The sequence below is a fragment of the Spea bombifrons genome, chromosome 3 (assembly GCF_027358695.1).
Source record: "Spea bombifrons isolate aSpeBom1 chromosome 3, aSpeBom1.2.pri, whole genome shotgun sequence".
In the NCBI taxonomy this organism is placed as follows: Eukaryota; Metazoa; Chordata; class Amphibia; order Anura; family Pelobatidae; genus Spea; species Spea bombifrons.
The window spans coordinates 31741465-31758409 of record NC_071089.1 but is presented as its reverse complement, the minus strand read 5'-3'; the positions used below and the strand labels follow the sequence as shown (position 1 = coordinate 31758409).

The 16945-nt window shown below is 36.8% G+C and overlaps 1 protein-coding gene across 1 annotated transcript in view; it reads right to left on the bottom strand.

Moving 5' to 3' along the window:
* Positions 1-16945, bottom strand: part of GRM1 (glutamate metabotropic receptor 1) — a 104712-nt gene that overhangs the window by 64324 nt on the left and 23443 nt on the right. The window contains exon 2 of the mRNA XM_053461062.1: positions 11724-11973. Within this exon, the coding sequence (XP_053317037.1) occupies positions 11724-11973 (250 nt within the window). The remainder of the gene's footprint in view (positions 1-11723; positions 11974-16945) is intronic.

Genomic DNA, 16945 nt, shown 5'->3' with positions numbered 1-16945 from the left:
AAAGTTAAAATGTAGCCTTATGTGTTACTACATCTATAAAGCACTACGTTCATGCATGAGAAGTGCCAAAAGTATTAAGTTCCTGCCTTTAAAATATTTGCAATCTCTAAATTCATTTATCAACACTACTTACATCTTGTTACATCTATTGTATCATGTGTAGAACTCCAATTGTTTCTGTGATACTTTAACTGTAATACCTTGGTTTTTAGCTCTCTCATACCACCCCTACAGGAATTACTGAATCCAACAACAATCAGCAACTTAACATTAGGAAGAGATAAGATAATATATATGAATAATCATCTACATTTTAAGTTAAGTAAAATGATATATATATATACAGTATCTCCTCAACACTCAACACACAGCCATTAATAACTCAACACACAGCCATTAATGTCTAAACCTTGGCAACAAAAGGGAGTATAATATAGAGTAGCGTAAAGGAAAGGAAAAAGTGCCAGATCAGCTTTAATTCTTCAAAGAAACCAGCATAACCTGGATCTCAATCACCTTAAGTACCTGCAGTGTGTCTTGTTCTATTCAAGGCCAAAATTGATAAAGTTCTAAGAGGTGAAAGAGGCAGCTTCCCAGGATCCAAGCCTACCAAAGTTGCTCAAGGCAGCTGCCCCTTGAACCCCCAAAAGCATCTGGAGGTTGAGGTCTGCAAGGCGCAATGACAGCTTGTCTAGCCCCTAGTGCTTCTTGCTTCTTGGTCTGCAAACAATCTGGCGTGGCAGAGCACAATGATATGACATTGTATCCCAAAGCCCATCATCAGGCAGTACACAGACCGAGGAATATTTACTACAGGAAGACTCTTTGCCAATGGCTAAAAAGACCTCTGCCATGGTCAGACTGCACCTCTAGGGATAAAGGATACTCTGGACCAGATATGAGGGCACTAGAGGTGCCACCCAGGAGATGCTTACCCTGAACCCAGTTAAGATTAAAATATGGCACTGTGTCTATCCATATCCAAATAATTTGGAGTTATGTCAGAAATGTATTTATGGCAGTGGGAGGTGTTGTATATCCTGTTGTAAACAATAAAAGCAAACAGAGATATACTGTTTTAGTGTATGGACACAAACAGGGTGTAGTCAGCATTAGTGTTCCAATGATTCCCATGACTATCACTATGATCACTATAGAATTATTACATTGTTCTTCTTGTACCCTATTTATCATTCTAATGGTCATTTTGTTGATCTTGAGGTGTGAAACCAGTGAATGACTTGCTGACTGTTCTTGTTCTGACAGCACATATTGTTGCTGTTATCAGTATCTTGAATTATTTTGTACATCAAAGACATACCTGGGAACTATCAGGATTTGACCCCGAGTCTCAAGATTTCTGTCCCAATCCCAGGGTGAAGTGGCAGATTTTCAGGGGCAAACACTATTCTACACTGCTGTGATCATATATAAGACTGGCATTTGGGGCTTTTGTTAAGTCTGATATTCTTGCTTGGATGCATGTGACTCAAATAAGTATATCTTTAAATAATGACCGGTCAAGATTTCCTCGAGAATCGGTATTAGAGCCATTTAGTTAATAAATTTGGCAAGTCACTACATAGGATACATGATGGACTATGAAAGGGTTAGTATTTCAACAATCTCAGGGCCATCTAATTTAGAAAGTTCTCAGGTATGATCAAAGATCACATAAAAAGACTCCAGATGCTGACTGCCACACATCACACAGTTAAATAAGATCAATGCCAATGTGTTTAGGTCATCTGGACCATGTCCCCCCAATTGGATATGATTGCTATAAATGTTATTAGAAAGTATAATGTTATTCCTAACACTTCTGTCTGTTTCAGTTACATCCGCACGCTACACTGCATTCCAAATAATAATTAAGTAACTCATTAAACTTGGCCTTTACATGCCCCCTAGTTCATTTTTAGCTTGCAGCACTTTGTTTTCTATGTAACATTCCAGCTGATCTCCATTTGTCAAGTGTAAATTTGGTAAAGATTTATGTATTATGACTTTTATTACAATATGCTTGTTACAATCCACGCAGCAATCTTTCTAGTTGTAGTGATTTTGTAGTTATGTCTGTAAATTAATATCTTGCCTTATTAAATGGAACTGCATGGAAAAAAACTACTCAGGGCCACGTAGTATATTTTAAACACCCGTTTTTAGTACTGCATATATTATTGTTACGATACTTTGTTTGTTAAGCAAAAAAAAAAAAAAAAAAAGCCTATAGCCCTCTTGGGCAATCACGCTACCCATAACACCACTGTTTAGCTGGTACAAAGAGAGATCACAGATAAATAATGCTGTTAACAAAATCATCTTTATTTTGCCATATCTGGCAAATGTTAGCAGCTTAAAAAATTGAGGGTTACAAGGGTTACAACTCCCAAGTTTTGGATTTGCTGTGTAATTGAGCTTTTAGTTAAGTTCTTATGAAATGGAATGGAGGCTCAATCTGAAAACACAATATGGAGGAGCCCAAACATTCACCCGGTATAATCTCAGCGGTAGATCGAGTTGTCTAATCGAATACATAATAAGCACTGTATAAAATACATAACCCAAAATAAAAAAAAAACTATATTAAATTAGAAAGAATTAGATATTAGAAATCATAAGGCTCACTTGACCATAAATAAATCTACCCAACATTTTGAGATACAGTTGTGTACCAAAATGCATCATGTGCCAAGATGGTTAGTTGATACTGTACATCACGACTAATTAAATGTAAAAAATAACAGACTCTAGAAATAATAGTCAATCATTTTTGGGCTATATTTAGGCTCTATAAAGTTAAAGATCCAGAAACAGTAAAAAATGACACGTTAGTAGGCTGGACAGTACACAAGGTGAATGTGTTTGCCTAAATTTTGCAGCCATAATAGCATAATACGTGACCATAATACTGCAACAAAAAACAAAACTGTAAAATCCTAGTTATTGTAGCAGAAGGCTTAGACTAATTGGATCTGTACTACTTATATGCTTCGTCGACTCTCGAATAACTGTAAGCTAAACATGTGTTACACTGGCTTCAGATTCTGGAAATAAGATAACCATTTAATGCTTGTTCACTTTGAAAGGTCACATATTTGGTTACTTACAATGTATTAAACATAGATGTATTTTATTATTTGGGAATGTATGAAATGGACCTATAGTGTATTAATACACTATATATTATTTATGCCTATATTGTGTTATATCGTAGGTCACACTGCCGTTATCAATAACTTTACTTTTACATTCAGGCACCCAACCACATGTGACTGCTGGATTTTAAAGTGTGAAAGGCTAGTTTTGCCTCCCATATTGCATTATCTTTGAGCTCTAATCTTTGACAAATATTTAATGTAAAAGGTCAAAAGAATAAAGATTGAGCCAAAGCATTATTTTCTACAGTAAATAGTAAATACCTAAAAACTATATTAGTGTTATTTCGATTTTGTTTGCCGTTTTTGTTGCACAGTCATGTCAAATTAATGGAAATCGGGATGAACTATCCTTAGAAAGCCTTTGTTGGTAGAAGCCCGAGCTGAAAAATATAAACCTGGATCATTTAAAAATAAATATGAAGATAATAATAATGTAACATTTAAATGTATTTTCAGCACTGGGTTCAATTTTAGTTTTGTTTCAGATATTACCGTTTTAACGTTTGTTTGAGGCTTGACATTCTACAGTGAATCACTTTCTCAGTACAAAATCTATTGTTAAAGGTCAAATTCTGGGCTACCGTATGTAAATCTATACAGCATAACCAGTGTTAGATAACCCACTGGTGGCAGTAAGCACATTCCTAGGGGCAATTCATTCTCAAAGGGGCCCCCAAAACAAAGCAACCTGGAACAACCCGTTATTTTTAGGTCAGACTCCTTTGTACCACTCTTAGCTTAATGAAACTAAATGTTGCCATGTACTGTAATATATATATATATATATATATATATGCTAAAGATGCACCAGGACCACCAGGAACCATGTGTTGGTCCAGAGCAGACAAGACTGAAACTGCGTTGGAAACCCAAAGTCCTGCAAATAAACTAACCCATCTTACCGTTAGGTGCAGGATATGCACAGGGACAATTGAACAAACCTGGAAAAGTCAGTAGGTTTGACCTGATAGAAGTTTCTTCTTTCTCTGGGAAGTGGAATGGTGTTTGACCATGCCTCTTGCCAACCAGTTTCCTCCTACTTGCAACTTGCCTATGGCTAGCCCTGCTCCCTTATGACACTAGCCTCCGCCTTCATAAAGCCAGTCCACCTGAAGAGGGAGAGCTCTGTGAAGTTCCCAAGTGTGGAGCTGAGGAACAGCCTCCTTCCTACTCACACTCATGACTCCTGACAAGACAGAGGCTAGTAGAAGAGCAAACTTGTCATGCACATTGAGCTTAAAATCAAGATGCTATTCAAACAACCTGCCATCCTAAAATAATTTATTATTATATCTTTTCGTAACTTCATGGACAATTATTTGCATATAAGACCCACAAAGGCTAAACATAAAAGTTATTTTTAACATGTTTAAAACTACAACTTAGTTAACAATAATAATATTATTAATTGTGTCACCATAAGCAGCAACATTATTATAAAATAATAACTGACAGCCTGAAAACTTATTCTGCCCAAGACAGACTCAAATCAAATTAGAACTTGGGCCAGTGGGTGCTGCCAAAAGACGGAGGCAATGGGCACATTTCCTGGTAGTTGAACTCCATCCAATGTACTCCCAAATAATAGCTGCAGATAAATAACGCTGTTAACAAAATCATCTTTATTTTGGCATATCTGGCAAGTGTAAAGAAAACAGCAGCTTAAAAATGAGGGTTACAAGGGTGGGGTAGAAGATCTTTAACCCCTTAATGACAAAGCCCGTACATGTACGGGCTCAAAAAGCATTGTTTTCAATGGGTTTAGGGACCGCCCATTGTCCTTAAGGGGTTAAACACTGCACGTAATGTGTTGTGCTGCTCTATATTGGTAGTCTTTGTACTTGGCACTTAATAATCATTTGGATATAACGAAATATAGCCCAATATTTTAGGGTCAATTTCTATTTTTGAAAAAACCATTATAAACACAGTTGTGAGGAGATTCAATTATTGGTATAAAATGAAAATAAAATGGTACTGAGAAACCTGTGGTTAGAGACTTTGTAATTTAACATATTCATTTTTGTTCCTGATTTTGTCTCAGAAAACGGCAGTTAAAATATTATGCATTCAATAATTCATTCGTTATCTAATGTACTGTTGTATAGTATGAGTTGAGCATATAAATTCATATTTTGATTCAGAATATGTCCTCCTCATTTCCATTCCTACCAATTTGCCCCTACCCCAACTTGGTCTATTCACTAAAATGAGAGTTCATGCAAATTGGCAGAATATGCAAGTATGCAGCAACAAACTTGCACGTGTTGGGCTAAAGTCCAGCTGGAATATTCATTACCAACTCGTGCTTGCACTAACATTAAGATATTGGCATCCACTTGACTGCAGTCCAGTGGAGTTGATGCCAGCTAAAAAAGCAAATAATTTATGGATTATGCAAAAGTTGAAAAAAAAATGCATAATTTTTTTAAACAAATTTCACCTAGCTTTCTTGGGTAAATCCAACTGGAACCATCTTTACAAATGGCATACATATGCTGGGGGCTAAGGGTCATAAAATAATCCCTTAGGGAAGGCATAGAGCCCACCCATATACCCCTTACCTCTCCATCTTGTATAATATATGCACACGCACACCAGACAATATGTTTGGGACAACACTGGTAGCCTATGTGCCTCCATGAATCGTTAATTTATTTCCAGTATTCCAGTATAATAAATAATGCGACAAAGTCCTTGAAAAAGATTTTTTTTACAAACGCTATGTCCAGGTACAAAAGAATATAAGAACATACAAGTAGCTTTCAGGTGTTAGCATATGAGGTCATGAAACCCTTCGGTCTAGATAAGCTTTGTTCAACTCGACTCTTTAGTCAAAAATATTTAGAACAAGAATAATGTGTTTTATTCACACAATTTAGTCTATAAACAGATTTCTGCTGTTTATATACATGGCTGCCCAATAAAAACCTGAGGTCATACAAAAAAAATAAAATAAACAGAAAAGTGTTGTATGTTTCCCCACTGAAATAACTGCCTATGGGTTATGCCATTTGTTTGGCAGTCAGTGTAATTGTTTTGTAAGTTGAGCTCTGCGTCTCAGTGTGGCATAGCCAGCATTATCTGATCAATTCCCTGTTTCAAGTTCTCTCCTTTCTTATTCTGCCTTAACCAATTAACAAATATCACCAACATAACAATAGGGCACAGCTAAGTTATTAAGGGGTTACTAATGTAGGGCTGCTCATATAGCATATACCGGTACATAAGGTGGGTATATAATACATTTATTTTGCATCTATTAATCTGTAAACTCTGTAACATTATTGTTGGTTTGTTTTTTGTTTGGTTGAAATAAATGTAAAGTGTATTATATGGGAAAAGGATAAACAATGTAATACTACCTAATTAAAATGAATCCATGTTCGCCATCATAAATGCAAGTAAATCATTGTTTTATACCAGCAATACATTTTATATCTGTATACTTCTCTTCCTTTGCCAAATAGGTAATATAGCTTTCCAAATATACAGGGCACCTTGAAAATGTATTACCAATTGGATACTCTTAATTTTAGAGACTGACAGTGATAATAAAAAAAAAGACTTCAACCTCATTTAAATTCTAAGCTATATAAAGGAGAGGACTTAACATTACAAATGAAGTCATACTACAATAAGCCTCTGAATACGAATGCAAGGTTGAAGGATGATGCAACATGAATATTGCACTCTATTTCCTATAAAGGAAAGCATCCTACATTTAATCTAAACCTTAAACCTAGCAGGATACACAACAAAGAATGCATATTATAGTACTTTGTATGTAATTTAATATGCCTTAATAAAATCTACAAAAAATAAAGAAATAACTTTCCTTCAAGAGAAGCTCCAGAGTTGCATGTTTTGAGACATCTGTTGGCTGGGAGGGGGGCAGGGAAATAGTGAAATACATTTGGGGCAATTGAGGGCAATTATGGCACATACCTGCTGTTTGGGGGCACTGACAAGCTGGGGCAAAGATGGCACAGACAGGCTGTTTGGGGGTTAGGATGGCACTGATATGTCGCTTGGGGCAAAGGCAGCTGCCACAAGTTGTTTAGGGCAAAGGTTGCACTGTGGCACATGTTACTTATGTTGCTTGGCAAGGTTGTAGTACATAGACTTACTACACTACATTCACAGATTTTTTCATAAGAATGGCTTTTTACCCAAACATATATTGCTCCACCCAAGCAGCACCACACTGTAACAGTAACTGTTACGGTATTGATTATTAAGTCTTGCTTAATTCTTTCTGAATTCTATAGGTTTTCATCAAAGTGTCCAAATGGTGGATTAACAATTCCATTACATTTATTTGTATAGCGCCAGCAGATTGTGCAGTGAAAATAAATAAGACAATGTAAACATACTGGAATAAAAGGAAAAGAGAGCCCTGCTCTTGTGAAATAATTTATTTGGTGGTTGAGGGGGAAGGAAGAGGGTAGGAGAGGTTGGCTTTGATGAGGATACATTTTTGTAGCAAGTTCCATAAGGAGAACTGTGTTTAAGTGGACATGGCAGGTGGTTTATCTGACATGCTGGTTGAGGGCATTAGGGGCAAAGGTTGTATGCTTTGCAGAATAGGTGGGTTTTTAGAGAGTCTTAGAATAGGTGGGATATTAGAGTAAGAGAAAGTCTGACTGAACAGGGTAGGGAATTCCAGCATATGTGAAATCTTAAATCCAGAAGTGGGAAGGAGTGATAATGAAAAGAGACATAAGTCATTGGAGGAACAGTGGGCTTTTGGGAGTGTATTTTGATTTAAGGTTACATATATAGGGTGGTGCAGACTTGCTGAGGCATCTATGGGTTATAACCAGGAGTCTGAATTTAAGTCTGGAGTGTATAGGGAGCCAATGGAGTGACTGGGACAATGAGACAGTAGATGGAAAACAGTGAAACAGAAAAATTAGTCTGGCAGTGTTCAGGATGGGATAGACTGGTGAAAGGCAGGAGAGGAGAGTTGCAATAATCCAGATGGGATATCACAAGGATGTGGATTCATATTTTGGTTGTTTCTTGTGTAAGGAAAGGAAGGACACCAAGGCAACAAACTTTGTCCGTTGGGTGGATTGTAGAGTTACCAACAATGAAAGAGATGTTTCATTGTTGGTAACTCTACAAACCACCCAGAAGCTCGGTCTTGGAGATGTTAAGCTTCAGCTAATGAGCAATTCTATTTTTTTACCACAAGGCAGTATGATAAAGAATCAGCAGGTTTGTCTGGCAGATTGGGGTAACATAACAGGGATTGAACACATACATATAATAAAAATGTTCTGAAAACAGATTTTAATGTGATACTTGTAATAATACATTTTTGTGAGAGTTCCTTCTTATAATTAACCCCTTAACGACAACCCACGTACATGTACGGGGTTGGCGTACAACGAGATAACGACAATGCCCGTACATGTACGGGCTGCCGTTAAATAGCTGCATCGCCGAGATCGCGGCATTTTCGCCGCGATCGGCGGCTTTGCAGCATCCACGGAAGCCTCACAAGTGAGGCTGACCGTGGATCCGGGGAGGAAAGCCCTCCCCGGAAGAAAAATGGCCACCGCCGCACCGATCATTAAAGATCGCGGCGGCGCCCGGCTAAAACAGCTGTGTTGTGTCAGCAACACTACCCCCTACCCCGATAGCCTTGTGATTGCTCCGTGGAGCAACCACAAGGGCCATCCTGTAAATGACGTTGCTGTATGAGACATCGCTAGAAATGCATAAGTTCAAGGCTAACCCCAGTTAGTGGTGGTAGTAGATGGGTAGGTCATGGGTGAGGATGGAACCAAACTCTGCTCCTCTACCTGGAGCCCTAGGGAAGCAATGCTTCCCCTGGAGATTGTGGGTCAAACCAGAAAACTTCCCTGGTATAGGATTTCCGGTTTGGAAGCCTCTGGGAACTTTTGTTATGGTGTTCTTTTTTGAAGTCTTTTGTGGGGTAATGGAAGTAGAAACCATTAGAAGGATGTTACCTTTATTGGCACAAGCTGCTTATCAGTGGTATAGTTACCTTTGGGGCTGCCCTAAGCCTGACCTAGGGTAGTAGTCTCAGATGCCATCCTCGGCAGTCGTAATCCCAAATACAATAAAAGGCGCTGCCAACTTTAAGAATTAAAGCTTGGGGATGATGGCACCTTATTTTAAAGGCCCTCATCACCGTTTAATGACGTTTATCGAGTCTATGCTGAGCCGGCTAAGATCAAACATTTTTTGCAAAGGAAAAAAGCTAAATTTAATCAATACGCTGTAATGACATAGGAAGCTTTGCAGAAAATGACACTTAAACATATCAACACCTTTAAATGAAGATCAATTTCTGTAACTCTGGAAGCTTTTTTCCTTTGTAAACATTAAACTCTTGTATATAATGTTTACCCTCAACATATTTGTATCAAAGTTCCTAAATGTTCCATGAGTAACATATTTAAAGTAATTTACATATTTTTCCACTACAGTTTAACAGTGTTTTATGGGAAAAAATATATATTTTATGAATTATTGATTAATATAACAATAATGTACTGCTGTGCAAAATGACTCATTCCTTTGATAATCAAAATAATCTGCAGCATATAACATTCGCACCATAAAATACATTTCAGGACATTTAACCCCTTCAGGACTGGGATTTTTATTTGCCATGTTTGCACCATGTTTGCACTATATATATATAAACCATCATTTAGTATGATAAATATCTACAAATATGGGGGGGGGGATAGGAAAAAAGGCAAAATTTGCACAGTTTCACCTATAAAAACTATATATATATCCAGTGCAAATGAAAAAAAATGTATTTAGGTATTTGTCCTGTTTTTGGAAACACATCATATGCCTGGTATTTTTAGTTATTTTGGGACTTACAGGGTTAAAAATGAATGACGCGCATCGCTGTTTCTAAATAAGATTTTCTAAAAATGTGGTATGCTGGGAGTTGCAGCCAGAAAAAGAAAAACTGCTTAGCAAAAGTATGTTTTTTGAAAGTTGACATCCCAAAGTATTTTACTAGGGGCATTAACACTTTAACTATTTAAGCACTAAACAGAGTAAAATTGTATTTGTTTTCATTTTTACCAAACCTATTCTATCTAAACATAGTATTTGAGTAAATTTTTTCCCTGGGTACATGAAATTACTGAAACAACATTTGATTTGTATTCAGAAACATCCCCCCGAGTACAGGAATACCCCATATGCATGGGTAGGACATGTGTCTTCAGCACTGCGGGTTGCAAATTGGAACATGCGCATTACTGTTATCAAACATTGAATTTTGACAGATCAGTTTTGAAACACAGGAGAGGTCCCATATTTCATTTTAACACCCCCTCCCTCGAGTACAGCAATACCCCACATGCATGGTAGTAATGTTTCTCAGACATTGTGGAGACAAAACTGGAACATGCGCATTTCAGTTTTCAAATGGGCCCATGTCTCATTTGAGACACAATAAAGGTCCCAAATATCAATTTAACCCAATAAAACTATATATTCTCTGAAAGCAAAAAGCCCAAGGACCTCAAAGTCACCCATTACCTTTCAGTTTAGTGAAAATAGGGGTTAGCTGATAGCATAAGGAATAACACTAGGATGGTGTTGGATGATGATCAGATTGGTTCCTAGCTATTGAAGTAGGATGGATCAATGATTAGTGACAAAAAAGTCATTAATCAATGGTCACAAAGCATTTTATTTACATTGATCAGGGAGACGGATCAATAATCATTGACTTAAAATGTCACTGACAAGTGATCAGGTAATAATTATGTGTTTTTATTAATAATTTGTTTTTTTTTTCATTATTACCTTAGATGACCATTCTCTCTTTCTAGCCAAGAGTGATCTGATCGTCATCAGCCCAGTTAAAACTGCTGCAGATCCTTATTGCACAGAAATTGACCTAAAAGCACCTTTGACTTCCAGGTCAGTGCTATTTTGTTTATTGATCTAATCGATCAAAGGGCTTTTGGGGGGCTCTCTTTTGGGCTTCCAGGCAGACCAGAAGCAGCAGTGCCCATCCAAAATGGTGGTTTTTCACAACCACCATCTTTAAATACATATTGGTTTGTAGAGCAAATAAACATCTGCAATTATATTCACATGTATCATACATTTCAGACTTCTCAGGACACCCCAATTAGTAAGCAGATTTCAATGACATTCACTTTAGGGCTTTCTAAAATTTAAATCCAAATTTTACTTTACAAATAACTTTTTTTTGTTGTAAAACTACCATTTAAAAACCTGAATGCTTCACAACCAAAAAGGCTGTTACCGTAATATTACAGTTACCAGGTCTCCCTTTAACTGAGGACCTGCCTAAAAATCTAAATATATATACTATGAAGGACAAGAAGGATTTTGAAGAAAAAGGAAAACAGCTCTGGTGTAAAGTCTCAAAGGGGGCAATAGAATGGACATGCAGATTGGACTTTTCATTGTGCATTACTCTATACAGCAGTCTTCTGCATAACTCCTGCTAGAGTATATGCTGCTGTAACCTTTAGTATATATGTGCATATATTATATATTTCTCAAATCAGATGAACCTACCTTCCAATGAGGAGAAATTCTCCAGACACCCCTAAACGTCTCATGGCCATTAGGATTCCTCTCACCGTCATACCCTCACAGAAACAGATAACAACTCTGGCTTTAGGAAGTCTCTCCCGGAGCTTCCTCAGAAGTCGATCAAAGCTCTTCTCTCCTGCGTTACTATAGATTTTGTCTGTGTGGGCAATACATAGACCTTCTTGTGCTGCAAGTTCCTTAAACGCCTCCATTCCACTTTCACCGTAGTTTCCTTTAAAGAATAAAAAACAAAAATACTGTGAATATACCTATAAACAAGCATAGATCCACTATATATATATATATATATATATATATACATACATACATACATATATACAGTGTTACATAAGGAAACAGTTAACTTTCCCTGTGTGTCAAATGAAATATCATTTGTTTTCATAACTTGCTTCAAGCTTTCATTGGCATGAACTACATGTGGTCATATCAAGGATAAAATGATGTTAAAAAATATTTCATTTGGGAAATCCTTGCCCAAGGCATGATTCTGAAAAATATGGGGACATTTCAAACATGATAACTTCATTTCTCCTGTTTTGTGATTTGTGCAAAGGAAGCAAACAGACACTTGCTTTTTCTGTCTTAAAATTTTATAAAGCTAATGTTTTAGAACGTGGCGAAACTGGGTAGATATGTTTAAACAAAAAAGTGTTTTTTTTTCTCTACTGAAGACTTGTTAAACATATAAAAGCTATGCTACATTAACATGTGATTTTCAGTTTTGCAAAGTAATAGAAAAAATATCTCAAAAGCACCAAAGCATCAAAATGAACTGATTACATTTTTATTTAGTGTAATGAACAACACCATGGGATGCTGCAGGAAACAAAGTGCTTTTAGAAAATAAAACGTATTAAATATTTTAATGGCCTCTTAAGGACATTGAATTCATAGAGTACATTATGGTATGGAGGGTGTGCTAATTCGGCACAGTCCGACATAGTGTGAATGGGCCTGCTGAATGACCGCCTCATTGAGTACCAGAGCCTGATAAGGAGACCTCTTGTCCCCTGAATATGTCATCATAGGCCTAGGCTGCTGCCTATAGTAAGTCCTCATGTTGGAGTAACGCAAATGTTTGCATTAGAGGGTTGTTGGTTCTCCTGTATTCTGATTTCTTTTCTGGTCTGCTGCAATGGGTGAAATGGGTCGGAAGAGCTTATGGTTTTTTTTTTATCAGTGTAATTAATCAAAATAGACACTCCAGAGAGAAACTTATCAAACGTACGGCAGACTCTTAAACTTGCCTGTTCTCGGTCAATCTAGTCACAGATGTATTTGCATGTGCTTTAAAGACCCTTGAGTGAAAAGAGCCTATAGAGATGTCGAGTGCATCTGCTCATGTTGCTTCAGAACAAGTTTCAAAAATAACATTTTTTATCAGATGAATAAAAAGATACCGAGGCGAATAAATATAGAGAGATAATAACCTCAATGAAATATTTCTTTTGTTTTATACTTTTGCATATTTTCATTTATTTTCCTATTGTATTTAACATGTAAACTCACTCAATAGCTCTAGACAAGGGCTTTGTGAACAGAAGAGAATGTATGTTTCATCAAAACAGATTTACTTTAAATTGCTAAACATACTAAACACAATGATAGAAGTAAATAGAAATACCCAGATACATTGAATATATCCCTTATTTGTGAGATGTTCTTCTTGGCCAAGTTGTGTATTTATATGCTGGTTGGGCTTCTAACCAAGTTCTGTGGCATAATGACATTTGTGCTCTTCCTTTTATGAAAGTGAATATAAAGCCAGGACAGAATTCAAAACACAGTTTCGGAAGGACGGTTCAAAAGAGGGACTGTGCTTCCTAAAAAAAACATAATAATATTCCATTAAATAGGTTTCTCCTTGACTTCCTCTGCTTGAGCCCCATAGATGGTCTTATGCAGGTGCTTTTTCCTTATATGGGCATGCCACCTATACGTGAATGTCCAAGTCACATGCACTAAAACATGATACATTTTCAACAGGGTTGGCATCCACCAGTACATTTATTAACCACTTCATTCCCCTATAGACGTACCGGGACATCCAAAAAACGCCCACTAAGAAACCCCTATGGACGTCCCGGTACGTCCAGCCCTTCGTGCAGTGTCAGTTTGACAGCCTGGACTCCCCCCTGGCAGCAGAAGCCGGCATCGCCGGCTTTCTGCTGCCCGATCTCCCGTAACAGCTTCCGGCATGAAAGCCGGTAAGCTGTTACATTTCAAAGTGCCTGATTGCGCGATCGCACAATTGCAAACGCGCGATCGGGCATTCCCTTCCGGGTTGTGTCACTGCTGAGGACCTGCATAGAGATCACAGTGTGATCGGTGCAGGGGGATCGCGGGGAGGGGAGTTAGAAACCATCTCTCTCACTCCCCCTCCTGTCCTGAAAGAGAAAAGCAGAAAAAAAAAGTAAAAAAAAATAATATTAAATAAATCATTAAAATAATAATATAAATAATACAAAAAAATTATAATGTGAGCTGTGATGTCATTGTGACATCACTGGCATGTTCAGGAGGTCCCTAGGAGGACCTCTAACCATTTCTGTGTAAAAATAATTTATAAAAAATTAAAAAATGTAAAAAAATTAAAATTAAATTTTTTAAAAAAAATATATAAAAAAAGATAATAAAAAAAATTATTAAAAAACCTTACTTCCCATTGCCCTAGCATAACATCTAGCCAGTATAACCCTCCTGCCCCCGTTCACAACCCCCAAACCCGTTAAGCCATAGGCATAAAAATTATACAAAATTGTAGACCTTAAAATCTATATAAATTAGGTATTTCTGAAATCAGGACACCTGAATTAATAAACTTGGAGGGGATTTTCCATCACTTTACCTAATTTTGTGAGGATTCAGAAGGAAAATGTAAAAAAAAATAGTTTATTTTTCTAATCTTCGCTAGTTTTTGCTAAATTTCTCATTCTAAATTTTCAGCTAATCATCCAACTATGGTATCAAACGAAAGCTCTATCTCTCCTTGAAAAAACAATATATAGTTTATATGGGTACACTATTCACAGGAAAAGAGAATCATCGCTAAACCAACATACCCCAAAAATGGCAAAATGGCTCTGGGCTTTGAGGTACCAAAAACCCCTGGGATTGAAGGGGTTAAAAGCATGTAATAAGCGGATAGACAGTAAAAGAATATCGGTTTTCAATTAAAAAAATGAGACACATTCATGTTCAATTATGAAAAAATTTACTTAGTGATATTTTAAGTTATTGTTGGTGGTTAGCAAACCAGATCTCCAATTTGCCTGTATATTAAAATCACACAGCCAATTTAATGGTTTTGATCAGATGCAAGTATGACTGCAATTCTCTCCGCTTCTTCTTCTGTTATTAATTCCCGCCCTTTTCATTAACCATACATTTCCTTATAACCATTGAATCTGTAAAACTGAAAGTCAACTGGAAATGAATGAGTAGATATCTCAACTGACTTAGCTTTAAAGAATGTTTTATTTTAAGGAATAGATGTCTACTGATATCTCCATGTGCTCAGGAAAGAAAAGATCACAGTAAGAAATGCATAGCCTGTGGAAAAACTGCTAATGGAATGCGTTTATAATAACACCACAACATAGTTAATTCTGAATAAATATGTTATTTAAATCCACTGAAACTGTATTGATGTTTAAGTCGTCATTATGTTTGCCGAGGTAACGTTCTAGCCATAGTGAATAGTCTTAGTAAATAAATATCATATGCATTGTGTGGGGAATAAACAATAATTACAGACTCAAAACCCAAGATTTGTAAAGATGTGTTACCTTAAAATACCTGCTTAGTGCCCCTCTTTAGAAAAGGTAGTTTCTCTGTTTTCCCTCTTTTCTAGGAGGAGAATATTTTCTAGGCATGTATGCCAGTTTTCTCCAGCCCTGATAATTACAGTAATGTGTATAAACATACCAGAAAAGATGCTAAAAAATTAATCTGGATAAATAAAATACATTATCCTTCTCCAAAGCTCCTTAGATGCATAAAAAGCCCAACTTTAACCACACCCCCTAAAATAAGTATGGCCCGTGGGGGGGCAGCATGGCCAGAGTGACTGTGTTCCTGGGTAGGGCCAGGCTTTGGCACCAGTTTGGGTAGGTGGGGTTTAGGGGGTAGTTATTTAAGGGGTTGTGACACGAGGTTTAGGGACATTTTGTAGTCACCTTACCCTGTGTTGTTTGTCCCGCCCTCCCTCTCTGTTTATTGTGTTATATTGGGGTATTTCTGCTGTCACAGCCGGGTGGGTAGCTTATCAGGGGGTGTGAATGCTCTGGGAGGTTCCCAGTAGGTGGTGCATGGAGCCTCAGGTTTGGGCATCTTGGTATGTCTGTCCCTGTGTGGTGGTTCCTGGTTTGCCTGGTAGGCTTTATGGTTTTTGTTAATTATTTATGTTTATTGATGTTATTTATTATATTTATGTGTTCAGTTTGGTAGTCTTTTAAATGGAGAAAAAAAAACACATGCACATATTTTTTCTTCCTACTGCTTGGGCAACACATCATTTCAAGCTTTCAATGCTTCTTCCAGGTCTCTTTTAAAATATATATTTTTCTTACTCTAAAGCTATATTTATTTAATAATATAAGTGTTTAATCCAGGGGAAGGGTATATGCTAACAGTACCTTAAATAAGATTTGGGAATTCATGTTATGTATATGAAAATTACTATATATAAATTATTTTTAAAAATGTGATTAGATATTATGTATTTTTTTAAGGTAATGTGGATCCAATTATTATATTATCTTTGCTTGTTACAATTATCCTATGTCTTTGAATACACTAAGAGACGTGTACTACTTTTAACCTAACTTAGATTTCTAGGAGATTTTCCATCTGCAAAATAGGTCTTGAAAGCTAAGAGTAAGCATATGATTTACTGCAGTATCAGCTGGGCACGCCGACCAGATACCTGTAACATCTGGCTGTCATAAAAGGAAGCCTCTAATGTCAGTCCTAGTCTCTGGTTGCATAATTAGTGTGCTGGAGCCTGCCAGTGCTTTCTGGATGAATGCATAGGTCTTTCCTCCTGGGTAGCTTGTTTAAGGAGCATTCAAGCTTCTACTGAATACTGAAAAAAAAGCTCGCCATTTGTACAAGATTTATTTGACTGATTTTTTTTTATCTTTGGTATGTTTTATATTTCCTTTATTTACTTGTATGTTCTT